Below are 22,741 nucleotides of genomic sequence, written 5' to 3'. Positions count from 1 at the left end.
ACTGACTTTGGTTTCTACCTATTATTAAGAGTCAGCTGAGTTTCCATGGGAGTCACCTCTGGGGGAACTTGAGAGCAGCTTCTTAGTTCTGCTAGTGCCATTTGCCATAGATTGGGTTCAGGTCTTGCTGACCGTGTGGCTATTCTTGGAAGCATCAAGGATGTCTTCCTTCTCCAATGACCCTCCTCTTCACAGCAGGTGCACTGATTGACTCTCTGTTCTCCAGGGGTCTCATTAATCTCCCTGATCAGGAAGTTATGTGGCCCAGAGTTGCAAAGCTCTTTAGAGAAGTTCCCTGTTGCCTAGCTTCAGACTGACTTGGAGGGGAAGAGCCAAATATTTTCTTGGTCCATTAATTTAACTTTAATTTTTAAGTCTTGATCTTAAACATCTAGAAAATAAGTCCCACCAGTCTTAAATTAAGAGTACTGGATTTAACTTTAATGTCTATAACTTTATGGTCATTTACCCCTTTTTATTAACTGGGGTCTGTATTATCTTATTTGTCCTGTAGGTGATGGCTTACTATCTTAAATTAATCCAGTTTGTGAGTTCTTGAAACAATGCCTCTGCAAAACATTAACAGGCAACATTTATATAGTTTATAAGGAAAATCCAAAATAAAATTAACAAGAGTAAAAACATATTTAGTTTGTATAATAGCTACCTTGAATGTTGGCTGAGTTATACTTTATACCCCCTCTTTAAGATCCTAGTAACTTAACAACAAAAATCAATCTTTTGAACATAATGTTAAATCAACTGAAGTCTGGACTACTTTGCAGTCATTCTGACATGTGGTAAGGTGGGAGGCAGAGCCTTATCTCAGGTAAGGCAGGTTCTGAAGCTGATCTTTGCTTCATAAATATCATTTTACAACATTTACATATATTGTTGCTTGAGTTCACATGAATATTAGCTAACACAATATACTATACTACATTTAAAACATGAATTAAAGAAAAACTGAGAGCTTTTAGCCTTTTGTGGAGAAGTAGCAAAATGCTTTTGTTTTTTACAATATTAACCTTTACATTGATTAGGCTCTCATTAACTTAAAAATACATTTAAATTGAACCCCAGTATAAAAAGTATCTTATTGACAAATCTCCAATGTTATTCTTATAAACATAAAATTACTATATAGCTTTAGTTTGGAGAAGACCAGCTTGATATAATGCTCTTTTAAAGCTTCTACCTTAAAGACTTTTATACTTGGAAGATATGAACACATTTAATATACAAAGAAGAGTAGTAGCGTCACAATTATACTGATGTTTTTATATTAACCAAGTTTAACTTTTAAAGAAATAACATAGTACAATGCTCTAAAATAACAGTTGTTGTTTAACCAGTTGTTTAATTTCTTTAAGTTTACTTGCTCTAGAAAAAAACAAAACTCAGTAAACACAATGTTTTGGGTAAATTAATATTTTAAGAAATTTTTGTCCTTTTAACATATGTCTTGATTGTAAAAATAAACTTAGAACTTCTTTATCATTTATTTAAACCCTCTTATTTACTTCATCACATAAAAACTTTCTTATCCACAAACATTTTCTTTTCCTTCTATTAAATATGGTTTTCATACCTAGAACCTTCCAATTTTTCCTTCCCTTCTGTTAACCCCCTTTTCTGTTCACAGTTTGAAACAATCCTTCTAAATTTAGGCAAATTAGTTTTTTTAGTATTTATTTTTTAGTTTTAGGTGGACACAATATCTTTATTTTATGTGGTGCTGAGGAACGAGCTCAGGGCCTCACATATGCTAGACGAATGCTCTACCACTGAGCCACAACCTCAGCCCTAGGCAAATTATTTTATTTTAATAAAAAATACTTTGTTATTTATAGTACACTTAATTCAAACAGTTGAAACTTTGGGGATTTTTGTACATAGAAATCTTCTATAAACTTTTGTAAATACAATTGCATCTGTTTACTATTCCAAGTAAACATAATGTTCAAGTATATAGAATTATACTTCTTGGGAATTTAAATTTTTAATAACCCTTTTCAGTGATGACAAAGCAACTTTAAGCCCTTTTTCCTTCATTTACCAATTTATAAAAACATCAATAATCTTATCAATGGAATTCAACTTTAAAGCATACCTATGATTATTGGAAAGCTTTCTTATTTCTAAACCAAAATCCCAGTAAAACACACTTAAAATAGTGAAAGTCTATTACTTAAAAGCCTACTACTGTGAAGTGCCTCTAAAATATATCTATATTAAGTTTACATTATTCTATTTTTAATTTCCTTTGTTCATATGACCTATTTAACTGCTTTATTACAGAGTTTCCTTGATCCTTGGTCAAAGCACACCAATTCTTATGTCTTTGTTATCTTTAACTAAAGGGCAGGCTTTACACCTCAAACCATTTGCCGATTATATTAACCATGTGTTTTCTTTTTTTATTTGTTTTAATTAGTTACACATGTCAGCAGAATAAAATACCATTCACTTCACATATTATTTCTCTTGCTGACAAAAAACTTTTTAGTTTGAATTTATCCCATTTGTTGATTCTTGGTTTTAATTCTTGTGCTATAGGTATCTTATTAAGGAACATGAGGCCTAACCCCACATGATGGAGATTAGGGGCCTAATTTTTCTTCTATTAGATGCAGACTCTGGTTTCATTCCTAGACCCTTGATTTATTTTGAGTTAACTTTTGTGCATGGTGAGAGATAGGGATTCAATTTCATTTTGTTGCATATGGATTTCCAGTTCTCCCAGCACCATTTGTTGAAGATGCTATCCCTTCTCCGTTGCATGCTTTTAGAGCCTTTGTCTAATATAAGGTAGTTGTAATTTTGTGGGTTGGTCTCTGTGACCTCTGTTCTGTACCATTGGTCTACCAGCCTGTTTTGGTGACAGTACCATGCTGTTTTTGTTACTATTGCTCTGTAGTATAGTTTAAGATCTGGTATAGCAATACCACCTGTTTGACTCTTCCTGCTTAGAATTGCTTGAGCTATTCTGGGTCTCTTAGTTTTCCAGAAGAATTTCATAATTGCTTTTTCTATTTCTGTGATGAATAACTTTGGGATTTTGATGGGAATTGCGTTGAATCTGTAGAGTGCTTTTGGTAATATGGCCATTTAATAATATTGATTCTGTCTATCCATGAGCAAGGTATATCTTTCCAGTTTCTAAAGTCTTCTTCTATTTCTCTCTTTAGGGTTCTATGATTTTCATTGTATAGATCTTTCACCTCTTTTGTTAAGTTGATTTCCAAGTACTTTATTTTTTTGAGGATATTGTGAATGGGGTAGTTTTCCTCATGTCCATTTCAGAGGACTTGTCACTGATATACAGGAATGCCTTTGATTTATGGGTATTGATTTTATATCCTGCCACTTTGCTGAATTCATTTACTAGTTCTTGAAGTTTCATGGTAGAACTTTCTGGATCTGCTAGTTATAGGATCATATCATCAGCAAATAGTGCTAGTTTAAGTTCTTCTTTTCCTATATTTATGCCTTTAATTTCTTTCATCTGTCTAATTGCTCTGGCTAGTGTTTCAAGAACTATGCTGAATAGAAGTGGTGAGAGAGGACATCCCTGTCTTGTTGCAAGTGTGTTTACCATTCTCATCATAAATTCCTGTGTAAGGCAAAGGAGGGTGTGTTGGTGGGTAGGGAATGTATTTTTATTAGACTCTTGTCTTCAAGGGGGATACCATACTCTTCCTTTAGTTAAGTAAACTACATATGGTGGCCCTTGTAACGTTGGCACAGCACTTGTTTTTCTGTAGCTAGGCTGTTGTGACTTGTGGGCGGCAGGGGGGCTAGTGTAAATTGTTAACCATGGGATAAACATTTCTTGTAGTTTAAGCTTGAGAAATAACACTATTGTTTGTATCCTGAGAGATATTGAAACGCACCTCATGGCATGTTTCAATCCTATCCTTAGTATCATTCTGGGAATTTTCCTGCAATCTCAGGCAATACATACTTTTATTATTGATTGAAGTATGTTCTATTATCCATATCATAAGTATCATAAACAAAACTCTCAACATTCCCAATGGTTTTGGTTTCCAAGTGGTGCAGCCCTGCAACAGCAAATCCCATGCTGTGACCCTGTCAGACAGTGGAAGCATGAATGCCATCACCATCAACCATATGATTTTCTTCCTTAAATACTTTGGTCACAAACAACTCACTGATGCTGGGTTTTTTTTGTTTGTTTGTTTCTTTGTTTGTTTGTTTGTTCAGAGAGCTCCTGGGTCTCTGATGAAAGCAATCCCTGTCCAGGTAAAATTGGCGAAATAAAATTCTTTGATTTGTTTCCAATTCAGACTTAGTGTTTTCTGAGCAGTCTCCCCATAACAATAGGGCCTGCAGTGGAAACCAGTGGAGAGCCTGATTGGTATATGCCATGCCTTGGGTTCAGTCCCTGCTCTTAAAAAATAAGTTGCAGGGACTCAGAAAAATAAGCAAAAATGTTCAAGTTTGAAAGTAAAAAATAAGGAAGAAGTAAAATTTTTATTCATGGAAAATTACTTTTATTCACAGATAGAAAATCCTAAAGCATATACATACAAAAACTCCAACAGGGAAGTGAATTAAGCAAAACTGAAGGATGTAAGATCAGCACCAAAATGAGTTGTATTTCTACATGATAACAATAAAAAAAGAAATCCTGATAATTCCATGTACAAAAGCATCACAAAGTCTAAGATACTTAAGAATCCACTTGGACTGGGAGATCAAGGCTTGTATGCAAGAACTTCACCAAGCCAGAGAGAGAAGGTAAAGGCCATGGGAGAGTCACCCTGTTGATGAGCTGGAGACCTGGCAGTGTTAAGACAAGACAAGCCCAGTGTTCACTGCCATCCCATCAGACTCCCAGCAGCCTGCACTGCAGAAAAGGAAAACCCAGCCTAGCTCCATCCTTATTAGTAAGGGATCCCAAACAGCCAGAGTGATCATGAGAGAGAAAACAAAGTTGGACCTACATGCCACCCAATTACAAAACCTAGCACAGAGGGCTGTGGCCAAACACCCAGGCACTGTCCCTCTGTGGGTGACCTCCACCTCTGACACACCTCTGGGAAAATCCCACCTCATCCTGCTTTAAAGCTGCTCCCCAGGAGCCTGGGGAAAGCAGGGAAGTGGGGAGCCATGTCCACATGGGGCAATTTCCAGGCTGGAGAAACGAGGTCTGGCTTTCTGTTGTGCAGGAGTGTGACACTACACTGTCTGTTTTAAAGAGTGAGAGAAAAGGATCCTGAATGCTTTCCCCAGATGGAGGGAGAATGTGTGGAGAAGGACGTGCTCACCTGATCTGAACTTTACACAATGCAGGCACATGTGTTGGAATATCACACAGCAGCCTATGAGTATGTATAAGTTTGTATGGATTCAATGTTTTTACTTAAATAAATTATGGTAAATATTAATATGATAAATAAATAAGAGCCCTGGTTCTAAGAATGATCCCCTGTGAGCACTGGGCACAGGTTAGTCCTCCTCTTTCCTGGCACTGTCCTTCCTGAACCCTTACTTCCCTCTGCAGTTCACCTGGTAGGAACACTTTTGGGGACATAAGACTTCTAGGTTCACTTGATGCAGTATCTATTTTCCCCAGGCTACCGGCAACTCTGTCCCAGGTCCACTGACACCTGCTGGGCAGCTCCTTTTCAACCCTCCTCACTCTGATGCTCAAATCCAAAACCAGACTTGGTGATTAGGACTCTACAAAAGATTTCTAGATCCACTTGTGTGGTTAAAAAGTACACAAAAGAGACTTGGAGAAAGAAGTGGGTTTACGTTGGTTCAATTTTATTTCAGATTAAAGATTATTGGGAAATTTGGTTCTGATCACTATTCAACCAAGCAGAGGTGCTACAACCAGCCCAGAGCCCAGAGAGGAGGGCATACCCTCCCCTCTTCCTGGGTGAGCAGCCAGTAGGGCCAGAAGGACCTGAGTCTTGTGCAGACAGCTGGTCTACCCACTCCATGGCACAGGGCTGCCTCTGGGAAGAGCCACCTCCCACCCAGGGTAGTACTGAGTAATAACTCAGCTGAAGGGACTGTGCTGCCTGTCACTTCCAGGAGAGACAGATGCCCAGAGGGAGGTGGACTATGAGGAGCCTAGGGGTGCTTTAGGGGTAGGACACCTTATCTGCCTGGGGAAGACATAACATGGGGAAGGTTGTTGAAGTTTCTCACTCTGCACATATACCTGGTTGTATATGAATCATGCATGCAGTATGATTGTATGTACAAGTTGTATGTCCAAAGTTGTTCAAAATAAAATAACTGGGAGAACTTCCTGATAAGTGAAATAAGCCAGACTCAGATAATAAAGAAATACAAGGGAAATATCATAAAATTGAAGGGAAATATAGTAGAGGAGAAAAAGGGGAACAAGAAGGACAAAGATAAGGACCAGAGAAAAATGGAAAATAAAACCAAAAAATATGCTCTATGCTTGTATGAGTATATCACAATGAATCCCACTTTTATACATAATTATAATGTGCACAAGAAAAAAATAAACACATAAATTAATATAAGAAAGAGCAGAAGAATAGGGAAGGGAAGCAGAAAGAGAGAGAAGAGAGAAGGAAAAACGAAGGCCCTGGGAAAGAATTAGAGCAGATTATGAGTTGGGCATCTCTGGATGTGCCCCCATGAACCCATGACTGTGTATACTTATGATGCACTAACGGAAACAGAAAGAAAATAAGAACTCTGGGAAAAGAGACTTACAAACTGTAAAGTGCTGCAGACAGGTAAGGCCATGATTTGCAATTAACCCAGCCATACATGAATGTCAAAGTCTGTGGAGCTTCTCAGATGCAATGGCTTATTCTGAGCCAGGCTGGATGAAGAAAACATTGACAGCAAAGGAATTTGACCTCAATAGGAAGCCCATGCCCAGCTGGGGACAGGAGTAGGGAGTTGAGCATGGACAGCCAGGAACAGGAAGGCAGGAGGGAGCAGGAAAAGCACTGTGCCCAATGCCCTGCTGTGGGGAGGAGCGTGAGCCAGCAATGCAAAGCAGTGCATTTCCCAGGTGCCCTTTACTCTGTGGCAGAGCAGGATGGCAGACTTCTGTCTGGGCCAGCCCCCACTGCTCCACTTTAACTCTCCCTGCCTCATCTTTTCCTCATCATTCTCCCACACCCTGCAGCCTGGCAGGCTTCCAGAATGGACACCCATTCCCCCTCTTCTCCTTCATTTTTCCCCAGGACCTCAGTCTAACACTCCTGAGTCACTGGCACTCTTGTGGAGACCTCCTGGGATGTGGACCTGGATAATCTGCAGGCCACTCTCCTGTGTGACTCTGGGGTCCCCAAATGCATTGTTCTTCATCCCAGCCAACCTGAGCCTGTCTGAGGCTCCCAAGGGTTTGAGAGGAGGTAGGCTCTGAGGAGGGAGGCAGCAGATGAGATGCAGAGGTGCCCTGGGTTTGGTGTTTATCCCTGGAGGGGCTGGGGATAGAGTGACAGGACAGGAGAGTCTGAGCAGAACAGAGGCAGCCATGGCTTCAGTGAGGCTGGTGAGGTAGAATTGCAGTGGGCCAGACCAGCACGGCACCTTTCCACACAATGGCTTCTAGTGTGTCCCCTCTCCCTACTGCACGGGGAGAAGCTTCCAAACTGTAGACATCCACTAACCAGGAACAGTCACTCCTTGCCAAGCACTGTGCTGAGAGCTCCCTGGGAAGGACAGGACCTCAGGCAGGCATTGCAGCCTCCCCCTGCACCTAGGGCAGGAGAGGGGGCAGCAAGCGTGGGGAGGGGACGTTGTTTGCCCAAGCGCAGGGCTGGGACTGAAGTCAGGCTGTCTTTCATGGGCTCTCTCTCATCCAGCAAGGAGGTCCACAAAACAGGGTAGAGGAGAGTGTGGCTGCAGAGTCGCTAATCAAGACCTCCAGAGACCAAGCAGGAAGCAGGTCTGATTTTATTGTGCAGTTACCATGTATATATACTCAGGCGGTAGCTAAGCAGATTACAGGCAGCCACCAATGCAATGTCTGCTAACTATCCTTGTAGAGATCAATGGAGGAGTGGGCTGTGGAGCAAGCACAGGGACTGCAACACATGGCCTCACTCCCAGGTCTGTGCCTAAGGGATAAGCAGCCAGCTGCTCACACAACTAGCATGAGGGGAGTGGCCTGCCACTCAGACGCCCTTAACATATGCCATGTGTGCAGTACTCCATGCACTTGTCCCCACATCTCCCCCCTCTAGCTGTGCTGCAGGGACACCAGCCAGCATTGCAGTTTTTGTTCAGTGGTTACATTGTTACATAAGCATCTCACAAAACAAGAAATAAATTATCTCTACTAGGAACAGTAGGGCCAAGGTAAGAACATTATGAGGATTAGTGAATTTGACTATTGGTTTTCCCAATGTTTAGTCAATCCCTGGAAGAAAGAAAAGGTTGTGAAGATAGACACCTTCATCTCATTGATTTTAACAATTGCCTTAGTAAGGTTATGCATAGTCATAACAATTAGCATCCTTAATATACTGAGTATCCTTAATATACTAAGAAAAACTGGAGAAATCTATGGTTACATATTCAGATATAGTATATTGGGTGACACAAATGCTATGAAACTCAAGGTCACAAATGAGCCTCTGCAACATAAACAGAATATCTAGTTGTTCCTGGTGGAGGTCTAGTTCTTGCTGAATGACTAAAATAGCAGCTTGGGACAGTTTATTTCAAATCAAAAGCTTCTGATATGGCACTGGACAAGTTATTTACAGTCTGAGCAGTCTGGATATTCCCAGTGAATGAAGCAGTAGCAGTGGCTGTGGCAGTGATGGCAGGACGATAATCCCAGTGATAATGAGGCTAATTGCATGCCTTGTCTGGTGTAGAATCTCATTCAGAAGGATTCATCTTCATGTCCCATGGACTCCTCCACTCTCTGGACAGGCTCACTGGAAGCCAGATTGCTGGGGGCACTCTGAGGATAAATATAGGTTTAGCTTTCACAGCAGGGGTTACACAATTTGTGAGCCAGCAGGATGTATTGACTCACAAGGGATCTCTGTATGAGTGATGTTTATGCCATCAGTATTGTTGATTATTAGCATGGCAAAGGGGTAGCATAACAGAAGCTTGTGCATAGTGGGTACGGGTATAATTTGGTACAAAGGCAAGTCCATGGTCAGGGTCTGGACTCAATATAAACCCATTCATCCAGCCAGCTGCTGCCCATTAGATGGTTCTAGCAGCTAGCAATATTGGCGTGAGATCCACCATGTCATACTGATTTCCTGCATACCAGTTGGTAACATCTTTCCTGTATAGCAGTTACTGCAGTAGCCCATATTGTTTGGGAGCACATCAGTTATATTCCAGGGAGATGCACCCACCCAGATGCATAGTTGTTTCTCCCCAGAGAAATTCCTCTTATCAAGGAGATAAGGTGTGGCAGTGACACATTGATTCCATGGGATTATCTGAGGGGGGCTTTCCAAAAAGCATTGTTGGGCATGTTGGCAGCAAGGGTTTCTTGCCTTTGCCATGGGGGAGTCTCTGGCTACAGGTAGCATTAACTAGAACTATAAGGTCAGTGAGAGACAGTCCAACATGTGACTTATTAGAGTTATCTACAATAGTTTCATTGGCAAGAGCAAAACAGAGGGGACTGGATTATAGGTTTCATTATCTAATACAGAAAAACAGAGCAGGTATGCAAATGCTGGTATTCCAGTGTACGGTTACCTCCTGGATGGATAACTCAGGATCAGTAAGGTAGGAATTATTGGAAAAGAGCTTAGGTAAAGCCCCTTCCCAATTAGCCACTGCTAAAGGTGGTGGCCTAGTGACCAAAGCTCAATTTACCTCATGGGAGGCTTCACTGTTAGTAGTGAGCATTGCACACAGTAGGACCATCGTCATAGGCCCAAGGATGGGTTTGTCACCAGGCAAAGGGGGCCATCTAGTGGCTTAGTCAACAAGACCTTTATCACCCCAGGTTACTTTATGTGAGGTCCATTTGTGTTGTTGAGTCCTTTGCTTGTGAGGTTTCTCCTACAGAGTTAGTGTCTTCATCTTCTTGGCTGGTGGTTCTGGGGGTCCAGGGCTTAACTTTCTGGCAGGCACCCAGATGGGGTGAGGCTCCTGTTAACATATGCAAACCCTCCACCCATGATTAGGAAGGGACCTGGAACATCCCATGCATTTGTTATAGGATCTTTTCATGAGACCATAGGTATATGGGAGGGCCCCAAGAGGGGGGCTCAATGCTTATGAAATGCTATTACCATAGAAAATTTTGAAATTGAAAATAAATAAGGTTTTGTTCAAGACATCGAGAGGGGACTTGGTATAGTTTCCCTCCTGTTTTGTAGCATGGTCTTTAATTCCTTGTGTGTTCTTTCTATGTTGCCTTGAGTCTAAGGGTTGTAGGGGATCCCAGTTAAGTGTTGTATAAGCCAATCATTGCAAACCACTTGAAATGTCTTGCTAGTATAGATTGGCCCATTGTCAGTTTTAATAGACATGGGAACATTTGTAATTCCAAAACATTTAAGTAGATGGGAAATGACCTTTCTTGTGGTTTCTCCTGTGGGGGCTGTGGCCATTACAGAGCCTAAATAGACATCAATAATTACATGAATATATGTTAAATTTCCAAAAAGGTGCAAAGTGAGTGACATCCATTCGCCATAAAACATTGGATTTTAACTCGGGGATTCACTCTAGCAGGTTGTACAGGGCCACTAGGCAGAAAAGGTGCCCATTTTGCAGTCTCTGACTAGCTGTCTGCAAGCCTCCTTAGTCCTGCTTTTATGCAACTGTCATGGCTGAGGGCTGCAGAGAGGCTTGAGCTGCTTGTGTCCCTATATCGTGGGGGGCCAAAATCCAGTCATCCAGTGTGCCATTTCAAACTGGTGCCACTGCTGCTCTGTGTTCCTTATTTAGTCCATCCCAGATCAACTCCTTGGCTAAGGCCGCCCTGGCTCCTTCATGAGACACCTTCCCTTCTACCACCTTGTTTACCCTGTCAGTAAACTGTGGCAAGTCCTCAGTGGCCTTCTGCCTTAAGCCCTGTATGGCAACTGTCCCTCCCCTAGCTGGCAGCTTCCTCCAGGCTCTCAGAGCCTGATTGAAATAATTTGGTGGGCCTGTGGCTTGTACCACAGGGGAACTGTAGACTCCTTCTCCCTGAAAGCACTCAGCTGGGAGGCTAACATTTGTGGTGTGGTTAGGATCCCCCCGCTGTTCACATTCATCACAGGAGAATGCCTTCCACTTCAAAAATGTTGCAGGCTCAAGAGCTGCTCTGGCTAGGTCTCTCCAGTCCTGAGGGCAATTTAGTTCAAGACTGAGGGATTCCAGCGTTTGCTCTGCAAGGTGCTCTGGTGTGGGGACCGTGTTGACTGGGAAGGCTTGTACTCCCTCACCCCACTTCTAATCTCTTATCCTACATAGATGTTCAAAAGTATCTCTGGCCTCCTGGAATGGGTTTCTGGGACACCATGGCTGGGGCCTGTCCAGTGGCCTGGTCATTTCCAAACTGTCATAGTCCTTTACTGGCTTTGGCATTGCCTCATAAGGAGGAAGTTGACATTGACTCAGGGAAGGATGTCACCTTTGCCAGTCAGTAGAAGGCACACCTACACCACTTGTGGTCACCTCTTCCTGCACCATGAAGGCTAGAGGTACCATTTCCTGCCTCTCTCCCTCCTGCTTGTTTTGAGGTAGATGGTCTCCCCCACCTTTTTCCCCCTGTCTGTCTCTCACATCCTCATCTTCCTTCAGAGCCATCATTATATGACAAGGGTCTGTTGCCGGGCCCCCTAAACTTTGCTGAATGGCTTCACAATAGAAAAAAAGGTATGGTCAATTATACCCCGTCTCACTTCAGCTTGCCATGCATTTGCCATATCTTGTCCCATATCCTAGGATCAAAATCATCAGCAGTATTGATCCGTGAGTTAGTGTTTTTTATTATTATTACATCTCAGAACTTCTGGGTTTCTCTCTTCTTCAGGGTTAAACCTCTAGTATCTAAGAGAGTGTGCAACACTTGCAGCTGCGAGTCTGTGGTGGAACTCAGTAAGTTTCACATTTCCCCTTCTACACCGCTCTGTAAGGGGCCACACCCTGTCTTATAGGCTTACCTCAGGTCCCTGCTTGGGTGCCAACTGTGTGGGCTCTCTCTCTTTCATCGAGGAGGTCCACAGAACAGGGTAGAGGAGAGAGTGGCTGCAGAGTCACTAATCAAGACCTCCAGAGACCAAGCAGGAAGCAGGTCTGATTTTATTGTGCAATTACCATGTATATATACTCAGGCGGTAGCTAAGCAGATTACAGGCAGCCACCAATGCAATGTCTGCTAACTGTCCTTGCAGCGACCAATGGAGGAGTGGGCTGTGGAGCAAGCACAGGGACTGCAACACATGACCTCATGCCCAGGTCTGTGCCTATAGGGTAAGCGGCCTGCCACTCGGACACCCTTAACATATGCAGTATATGCAGTACTCCATGCACTTGTCCCCACACTCTGGCTCTAAAGACCATGCACTGACCACTGAGAAATGTTCCTTCTGGTCTAGAGGCTGCAGGGAGGCCCTGTTAAGCTGCCCTCTTCCAGGCTATGTGATTGACATAGCAATAGTCACTGAGACCTGAGCCTAGGTTATGGGCTTCACTGACAGGCCTGGCCCTGAGGGCATCCTGCACAGCATTCCAAGCCTGCTCTCTGCCCACACGAGGACAACATGTAGAACACCTACTGGAGAGTCAAGCAAGTCCCCGGGATGGTGGCACTGTGGAGTAGATGAAGCCTGGCTCTTGCCTCACACCTAGACAGAGCCACCCAGGACAGCTGTCAATCAGTAGCATTATACAGAGTTCAGGTGACTGAAATATAAACTTCCATTATGAGTTGTTACTGAGATTTGTCTATTACAGCTGCAAAATCTAGCCTAGTATTCAAACATCATGTAACTTTACAGAGGGGAACCCTGGTCGACAGCACCTGAACCAAATAGTTGAGATAATATCATGAGCAGTAGGACACAGTGACAGCAGGGGCCTCCTGACAAGATGACAGAGGACACAGCATTGCTGTGGCATTGTTGCCAAAAATGTGTAACCTCAGTGTCACCAGGAGAAAGTGTCAGACAAGCTCTAACAGAGAGACATTCTACAAAATAATGGCCAATAATCCTACTAACACAGGTCTTACAAAATAGATCCCAGAATACCCGCAGCCTGGAGGAGAATAAAATACATGAGGAATAATTACAAAGAATCCTATCCTGGACTAGGAGAGGGCAGGAGGGAGAAAGGCAGCCTGTCAGCCAACAGCACCATGTCCTGATGCCCCGCTCCTGGTGCAAGTTTTTGGAACTGTTTCTGGCTCCTAAGAGTGAACTCCAGGGGAGGCCGGACGGAGCAGGGAGACTGCAGCTCTGTGCTGCTTTTGCAACTCTCCAGTAAGTAGGAAATTATTTCAAAATAAAGGCAGAAGGGAGTGAGCGTGCATGTGGAGGTGCAGCACCATCAGAGGGCCTTGGGGGGGACTCTGTTCCTGAAGCATGGTCAGCAATCCAGACAATAGGGACCACATAGATCTGCACATTTAAACTCTTTATTACAGCAACGCTCCACCCAAGGCCACTCCAGGCCACCTTACTTTCTAAACCTGAACGTGGACATGTCCTGGATTGCAGGGCCTTCTCCTCCATGGGTCTTCAGTCAGCCCTGGGAGTCCCAATGGGACACTTCTTTCCCTGCAGCCTCTGCCCAGCACATGTGAGGCCCTGGGGTCAAAAGCAGCCCCAAACAAAGCAAAAGAGCCTGAAATGCTCCTGCTATGAAAACAAAGCCCTTCTGAGAAGACCCCTGCTGTGTGACCAGCCACAGGACATTCTAGGGAAGGAAACCTTCAGGGACAGCAGAGGTCGGCAGTCACCATGGTCTCCTGGAGAAGGTCAGAAGCCTCAGGGGCTGGGACCCAGGGACACAGAGAATGCTCTGTCCTCACTGCAGTGGGGTCATGGACATGTCACATCACCCCTGTTTAAACCCAGCATACTCCATGCTCAGAGAAACTCCTGATGTCCACTATAGACATTGGGAACAAGGACATGCCAGTGCAAGTTGATCCCTGGTAAGGAGCATGCCCTCTGTGGGAAGGTGACAGTGAGGGGCTATGTGGGGTAGATGGGAAATCTCTGTCTTCTCTGAATGTTGGTGTGACTAAACGTTTTCTAAAAGGTAAATTCTATTTGAAACAAGAAGCACAAAGAAACTCAGGGTAAGTCTGGTGTTTGACCCCAGTCAAAAATCCATAAACTGTACCTCTGGGGCCACATTTCATCTCCTCATAGGGAGGCCTTTGGTTAGTTCAGCAGTGATCAAACTGTGGTCCAGGAGTCCCGGGTCTGTAGATGCAGGCCACTGTGAGGGCACCTCTGAGCCTCATGGGTTTCCAGAGCGCGTGGGGGGAGAGATGCAGCAGACCAGCAGCTGGAGCAGGTGGACAAGCCGGCTGCCCCAGTAACTAAGAGCTCTGCAGGACACCCAGGGACACCACTCCACCCGCAAAACAGTTTCGCTTTGTAAAATGTAGTATTTCTACCTAAAACCATACTTGTGTCGTTGTCTAATTATTTTTTGAGTGAATTGTACATGATTTCTGTATTTTCTTAGCTTTGACTTCTAAGAGAAAAATATGTAAATAAATAAAATATAAATAAATAAAAGCCGTCTGGGATCCTCAGAGTCTTCACAGATGACCTGAGACCCTGAGTTTGAGAACTACTGAGGATATCCACTGCCCTTTGCACATCAGGGTACTACTGAGGGGGGACAGCATGGTAGCAGGGCCAGTTCGTCACACTGGTTCCTCACGTAATTGTTGCACGTCAGAAGGGAACGTCACCAAGGGATGCAGAAAGTGCTGGGAATTGAGGTCCCCCGCAGGGGAAGGGGCATGGGCACAGAGGGCAGGAGTAGGAGGCGGGCAGCAGCCCAGGCCAGCACACACTCAGGACATCACTGGCATTTCCACAGGGCTGTCCTTGGCAGCATTGGCTGGCAAAGTGGACGTGCTTCCCTGAAACCACGTGGACGGTGAAGGGATCCAGCTCATGCATGCAATTCTGTCCTGAGCAGGACATGTCCTGGTACAGCCTGAGGAATTCTCCTGCACAGAGGCAAGCATGGCCATCACCGGGGCCCAGAGGCTCCAGCAAGGCTCCCAACAGCCACTGCAGAAGCACAAGCCGCTATCCCAGCTCAGTGCATCTGGAGGCTCCCCTCAGGCACCGCCCTGACTGACCAGGAGCCCCAGGGAGGCCAGCTGAACACAGGCAGAGGCTGAGAGAGGCCTGGAGGTGGGGGGTACTGGTGACCCAGGGCCACCTGTCAATCCCAACCTCCGTAAAGCCCAGGAAGCAGATGTGGTGGGTTTGGGGCCCTGACACCAGAACACTGCCTGTGTCCCTGCTCAGAACCAGGTAGCAGCTTGGGCTCTGAGTCTCTCCTCCTCCCTCCTCCACACAGCCTCCTGGCTGGCTCACGGAGCTGGCAGAACTGGTGCCTGGTGAGGAGCCCTTGAGGAGGTGTTACCCGGGCCACCTGTCTGAGTCCAGCAGCCTCTGACCACAGCTGTCCAACAAGGCAGCCCTGGCTCCATGCAGGACTGATGGTGAATCTGGATTAATTACAATTAAGTACTGTTCACAGTTAAGCACTTAGCCACACTAGCCATATCACCAGTGCCCCAGAGCCTCCTCAGCCACCTGCAGGCAGTGTGCAGGACCCTGCTGACATGAACAGTCCTGCAGTTGAGGACGGGGCCTCTGGACAGCAGCAGGCAGGGCACAGGGATACCAGGAACAGGAAGACAAGCTGAAGTTCACCACGGGGAAGTCCTTACCACAGCCAGAACACGGGACAGCCCCAGGGAGGAAGGCCCTTCCTCCCAACAACCAAGGGGACCTCACAAAACTGAGGAGACCATCATAAAGCAAGACCCATGGAACAGGTCTGAGGGAGGATCTCAGTGTGGGCTGGGGGTCCTCCTTCTAATGCCAGCTCACTGCACATGGCATCTCTGAGACAGCTGAGAAACTGTACCAGGCTCGGGGTTGGAGGAGATTAAGGGATCACAGCTAATCTCTTGGTGGGATTATGATACAGCAATCATAGCTTACAAGTCTAATCAGGGATGGACAGTGGGATACTCATGAGGGAAATGGCAGGTGACAGATAGCTTTCGGTCACAGAGATACATGTCACACACACATACACATTTCAGAATACAGTGGCGAGGCACAGGGAGGCTGACAGCTGCTGACATGGGGCAGGTGCGAGGGCTCTCCGGTCCCCCATTGCTCTGAGGGGGGAGCAAGAGTCAAGGTACCTGCTGAGCAAGGCTGAGGGAAGGGTGTTTGTTAGAAGAGAAGGAAACCAAGAGGGGGACAGGACAGTGCTCCAACACAGGCCTCTGGTGCCCCATCTCTCACACTCTCAGCAACAGTGCAGGGTCAGCTGCCCCCAGCACGGAGTCCACCTCCCGTGACTGTGCCTCAGGCCCATGGCCCCTCCTCAAGGGCACCTCGCCAGGCACCAGTGCTGCCAGCTCCATGAGCCAGCCAGGAGGCTGTCTGGAGGAGGAGAGATGCAGGGCCCAAGCCACCACCTGCTTGTCATTGAGGACGGCCCAGGGGTGGCTATGGGGTTCCCTGGGCACACACCCACCTCAGCCTGGAGCTGCACAGAAGGCCCTCACTGGTGCCAGAGCCCAGCACAGAGGATCATGACTGCATTGAGAGGTGGACACAGGAAAGGGCCAGGTCAGTGGTGAGCAGTGGCCACAGAGGGAGGATCCCAAACACGGCTTCCCCTGCTCTTCCCTTGGTTGGTACCTGAGCTTGTGCCCCCCACCATGGCTCCATCTGTGTGTCCAGTGTAACCGGGGAGAACCAAAGTAAATGTTTCATTTTTATTTTCTGTTTAGCCTACCCCACTTTTAAAATCTCTTTTATAGATCAATAATCTTCCCTTGCTTTAAAAATAGATAAGCATAATGTTTGCATTTTATACTAAAATCATTTTTTAAAGTATTTTTATTTTTTTAATATTTTTTTAGTTGTAGTTGGACACAATACCTTCATTTTATTTGTTTTTATATGGTGCTGAGGATTGAACCCAGGGCCTCAAACATGCTAGGCGAGCGCTCTACCACTGAGCCACCACCCAGCCCCTATACTAAAATCATTTTTTAAAACTAAGTTAATTTGCTTTTTGCCACTGTGCCCAAAACAGAATATCCCCCCACCTCCTAGGGCAGCTCCTCTAAATGGCACAGCAATATGGGTCAAATAATGAAATTTATTTTTTTAACTTTGTAAGCAAACTAATTCCTTGTCCTGCAGCTCACCTTCAGAGGTGGCCAAGGCTTTCCTGGGTCATAACTCAACCTTCCTGCTGCTGGCAGCTCCTGAGGCCCAAGGTCTCATGAGAATCTCCAGGCACACATGTGCCCTGGCAGCCAGCTCCTGGACACCTTTCCCTCCAGGCCCAGCAGACGCTTCCTCACCTGCAATGGAAGTCCATGAATCGCGTGGCCCTGGCTCCACGTTCACCTGTTATCTTGGAGAAAAAGCTGGAAGAAGAAAGCTGACCGCTCCTCCCTCCAACCCCAGGAAAGCCGGGGCAGCCAAGGAGAGCAGGTCTGCTCTCACAGGCGCCCTGACTGCAGGGTCCCTGCAGGGGCAAAGGCTGCTCTCAGCCCTGGTGAAGAGAAGGGACAAACCTCAGGCCCTGAGATTGCTGATTAGAGGAGAGAAATGCAGGGAACACTAGTGACACTGGGAAATGATCATGGAGAAATAAAAGGAAAATTGAGTGAGAAATGAGAAGACAGGGGTAGAGATGAGGAGGAAAAGGGAAGGGGCTTGTGTGGAGTGAGGAAGACCTTGTCTCTTTCTTCATCTGGGAGATGGGGATGACCATAATACATACATTGCATTTTGTGAGAATGGAGTCAACACATCTGGAGTGAGTAGTACAGTGGCTGGGGTGTAGTAAGCCCTCCACATGTGTTACGCCTTTTTATCATTTTTTGAAATCCAATCTCTGCTCATGGGGAACACAAGGAATTAATTCTTCCTCATCAATTACCAGGTCCAATAAGGACCCATACATCCCTTCCCATATCAACTCTGTCCATCAACAATCCTAGTGCCAACTTGGGCATCTTCTCTCCTATTGAGACTCCTATTGGGTCCCAGAGTCTACCACACACAGCTACAGGTACAGGAAATGAAGATGGGCATGTGTCAAAGGGCTCCACAGAGCAGGCTGGAGGTGCGCTGCCCTCACCCATGGAGAATGGCAGAGAGAGCTGTGGGCTGGGCATGGCTTGTGCCCAGGAGGAAAAGAAGAGCTACTCACAGGAGACCCAGGAAGGCCCCACCTGGGCAAGGACATCCTTGGTTCTACAAACGCCCAAGAAAGAAACACCTCCTGGGACACTCTGCTGTCACTTCAGGAGGGAGGCTGCACCCTGAGGGAGAGAGAGCTAGAGAACCAAGGTGTCCCTTTGAGCAGAATGCAGGGGCACTTTGTGGTGGAGTCAGCACCAGGAGGTTTCTGTAAAAGGCTCTTCCTCTCCTGGAACCCCCACCTCCTCACAGGCACCATCTGAGGTGTGCAGTGGCCACCATAGCCTCAAACCTGCCTTATGAAGATGAAACACACCTGTCTTGAGTGCTGATGATGCATCTTCATTCTTTAATGTAGCCTTCAGAGACCACCTATGCCTGTGTCCATCTTTGGAAGCAGAAGTGTCCAGAGACCATGGAAACGATTCCACACAAGTAGATCTGAGGTAGGGAGAGTCAGCTGAACCCAAGACTCTACAAACTGTGGGAGAGCACCTGCTGCACCCTGAATCGTTCATTCAAAATCATTTTCATTAGCAGAGGGAAATTGAGGATTGGGGGGCAGGGGCTGAGCATATCAGAAAAGAGGTGTGATCCTAGATGTGTGGCCGAAAACATGCATTGAGACCATGGAGGGACTTTAGAGATTCTTAGAGATCTCATCTCAGACTTCCTCTGAAGTGTGCTACTTGGGTGAAGAAAGAGCCCCTGAGAGAATGAATAACAATTATTATTTATTTTAACTTGAGGTACAAACAAGTAATCCCATATATGTGTATGTGTGTGTGTGTGTAAGCATCAGCTTTTTAATTCTGTCCTTTTGGGATGTTGGAGAAGTCACAACCCAAGGAAGCTCACATTTGGTGGTTGTCAGATGATAGGCTTGCCAGCCCCTGAGTCATCAAAGCAAGACTTTGAGCAGGAGGAGACTAGTCAGAGTGGACGAGATGATGGGTGTCAGCTGGGAGCTTGCACTGATGGGGTTTTCACAGTAGGTCCAAATGTTTGTAGGAGTTTGTATTACATTTATGTCTTTCAAGTTGCAAGCACTTTCAGTTGCACAACCCATAGCAGACATCGTTAAAGAAGAAACACCATTAAACACTCCTGCGGGAGAAAAATTGGCAATGAGACTCTTTCTCACCCTGTCTCCCCTCCTTCCCACTGTGCTCAGGTTAATCTGTCTGCTGGTTTTGCTCAGAATGGCCCTTGACCCCTGACCTCTGTCTTCTGCATGAAGAAGAGTCCCATCTAGGGACCAAGCTAGTTTCCCTAGGTCCCTCTGTCTCCCCAGGACTGGAGGTACCTTAAAGGGACCCTGCTAGCTGGGCACAGTGGCTCATGCCTGTAATCCCAGAGGCTCCGAAGGCTGAGGCACAAAGATGACTCAGCAAAAGTGAGGCACTAAGCAACTCAGTAAGACCCTGTCTCTAAATAAAATATAAAAACCGTGCTGGCTATGTGGCTCAGTGGTCGAGGTCAATCCCGGGTACCTCCCAGAAAGGGATGTGTGGTGGGGGTTGGGGGGCTGCTGTCTAAGATGTGAACTGAGACTTGAGCCTCTATGGCCTCCTGAGGAGAGATGTGGTTGATAAAGGCAGGGAAGGAGGTGGAGGTCGGACCTCAAGGGTTTGGCTGAACACATCTGGGATCCCTGTCCTCTTCTGCACCTTCACTTCCTTTGGGAACCCAGAGGGAAATACTGTAGATAAGGTCCCCTCTGCCCAGGGTTGATACATACTACAGAAACCTGGAGCAGAAAGGCTGCCCCACTGCAGAGAGCCCACCTCTCCTCTGTATCCCAGGTGACACCCATTTCCCTCATTCAGGTCAGCTCAGCTAGACAGAGGGCCCTCCCTGCTAGTCTCAGACCCTCCTCCAAATTACTCAAAAAGAAAAAGAAAAGAAAAAATCGTGACAAACCTTCATTCTCAACAAACTCTCAGCTCCAACATTCTTTAGTTCCTCAAATGCCACTAATTCCAGGGAACCCTTTACATGTTGATCAGAAAATACTTGACAGTGCCCCATCTAGCTGTCCAGCCCAGAAAGGACACCCCATGGTGACTTCTCCTGCACCCATCTGAGGGGCTCCTGCACCCTCACCACAAACACAAGCATTCTCCTACTCAGGAAAACTCGAAAACCTTCACTGGAGTCAGAATGACACCATGCAGAACGTCAGTGCTTGGCCCCGAGGGTTTGCTCTTAGAGGTATTGGTGTTGAGGGTGACAGAGAGGACTGTGGGTGTCCACCCTTCATGTCACTGAGACACGGTCGTCCCTTTCCAGGACAACATGACAGCCTGTGTGTCCCCAGTCCTCTCCTCTGTTCTCCTCGGAGCTGCTCAATTGTCTCCTGCCCCATGGCTCCCTGCAATCCTAGGAGGAATACCCAGGCCCTTGGCCCTCTACCACCTCTTGCTTGTGGGCGTCAGGCACTGTCACAGCAGCTGCAGGTCCCACCCCTGCTGACGGTGCCTCCATGCCTTCCTCCCCCAGTGCACCAGGGTGGCTCTATGTGACTAGGAAGGTAGGAGAAATGAAGCAGTGTCTCTTCTCAGATGAGCTGTGAAGAGCCTCAGCTCCCCCACCCACTTCTCATCCCTGCTCTAGGGAAGCCAGCTGGCAGGTCATGACCCCCAGGAGACCTAGGAAGAGGCCCAGGAAGAGGAATGGAGGCTACCTGGGCTTGGAAGCACATCCTGCTCTGAGCGACCTCAGCCCCTGCTGCCTGCTGGACCACAACTCAGGAGACAGCCTGAAGCAGCACCACCTCTATGACCCTCTCAGACCTGCCACCTGCAGATCACGGGGGGACAAATGTCCTCTTAAGCTGTTAAGTTTGGGTTTAATTAGGTACACAGCAATAGATGGCTGACACCTTGTGCCCATTAAGAGGATGACCCAAAATGCTTGGGAAATCTCCATACCTTTGCCTGTAACCTTGACACACTTTGTCTCTGCCCCTGTGCACTTGAGGGGCTGTGGGGTACAGATCGTGCCATTGTCAGAGAAGCAGGCAGGACATACAATGCCATTTTCTTTCTTGGACACTGGAGACACTGAATAAAGAGAAAACATTTTCATGGTGAGCAATGGGCAAAAAGAATACCTGAGAGAATTACAACCCCTCAGGATTCGTGGATATTCCAAAATCCCTCAAACCATTCACAGCTAGATTGGCATAGGAGGGATTAGGGACAGGATTCATGGATTAGGTAGGAAATAGTAATCAGAGAAAGCTTGTAGGGATTTAGTGTTATCTTCCCCCTTCATCAAAGACTTTTCTTTCCCTAGATAATGGGGCAGAAGGTAATCTGAGGCCTGAAATGATGCTGCTCACACAGTGGAGGACAGGTGGGTGTGGCCTGGGACCGACAGTCCTAGCCATGTCCACCCTAGAGGCTGAGGTTGCAGGGTTCCTCAAGCCTGGGAGTTGGAGGCCAGCGTGAGAATATAGTGAGAGTCCATCTCAGCAAAGCAGAACAAGAGAGGTGAGGAGTGGGATAGGTAAGGAGAGTCTCTCTGCTGGGATGCTGACCCAAAGCACAAATAGAGAAAATGCCCAGGCCTGTCCCACCACTCAGCTGCCCATCTCCCATGCAGAAGGGACTTAGGTCCAACCTGCCCCTTCACAAGAAAAGAAGAAAAGGCTCTGGGCCTCTTGGAAGTGGAAGTGGGTTGTGGGTGACTTCCGAGGCAGAGGAAATCCAGGGGCTAGGAGAGCAGCAGGCACTCACGTTGGATGTCAGCTTTGTTACACTGCTCGCCCGTGCAGCACTGGTTCTCGTACACAAATGTCCGTCCAGTCCTCAGGGTGGCAGAGAAGGACAGGGGAGTGCACGCACGTGAAGAGCAGCCTTTATCCTGTGTAATTATTGGTGAAATACCTGTGCAGAACCAGAACCAAAGAGAATGTTCCCTCTGAGTCCTAGAGAGGGGGGGGGGTGTCCAGACGGGCAGCCAGTATCAAGGAATTCTGCAAGGGCACCCCTCTGTCCTTAGTGTTTCCACTTTCCCGAGAGTCCTCCCCAATGGTCCTCTTCATAGAACAAACTGATGGAGGAACTATTTGTGGGTGCTGCTGGAGTGCTTGCCTGTTATATGTGGGACCCTGGGTTTGAGCTCTAGCATCACAAAAAATAGAGGGTGTCCTTTCTCACTGATCCCCCACCTCTGAGACGGATGTGGGGACTGGAATCACCCAGCACCTCTCCCTGAGACCCTTCACTTGGCACAGTGCCCACCCCTGCCACCACTCCCCACCCCCCGCCCACACCCAGCCTCATCCTGGCAGGACCTTAGGTGAGGGAGCCAGGGTAGAATAGAGGAGTAGAGGG

General features: G+C 46.5%; 1 protein-coding gene across 1 annotated transcript in view; it reads right to left on the bottom strand.

Moving 5' to 3' along the window:
- LOC144250643 (protein RoBo-1-like) overlaps positions 1-22,741 on the bottom strand; it is a 50,853-nt gene that overhangs the window by 26,865 nt on the left and 1,247 nt on the right. The window contains exons 4-5 of the mRNA XM_077793546.1: positions 22,142-22,291; positions 21,332-21,463 (exon numbers count right to left, since the gene is read on the bottom strand). Coding sequence (XP_077649672.1) covers positions 21,332-21,463; positions 22,142-22,291 — 282 coding nt within the window. The remainder of the gene's footprint in view (positions 1-21,331; positions 21,464-22,141; positions 22,292-22,741) is intronic.

This window comes from Urocitellus parryii, chromosome 1 (genome assembly GCF_045843805.1).
Source record: "Urocitellus parryii isolate mUroPar1 chromosome 1, mUroPar1.hap1, whole genome shotgun sequence".
Taxonomy (NCBI): Eukaryota; Metazoa; Chordata; class Mammalia; order Rodentia; family Sciuridae; genus Urocitellus; species Urocitellus parryii.
Note: the sequence above shows the minus strand (reverse complement) of the source record. Positions and strands in the feature narration are given on the sequence as shown.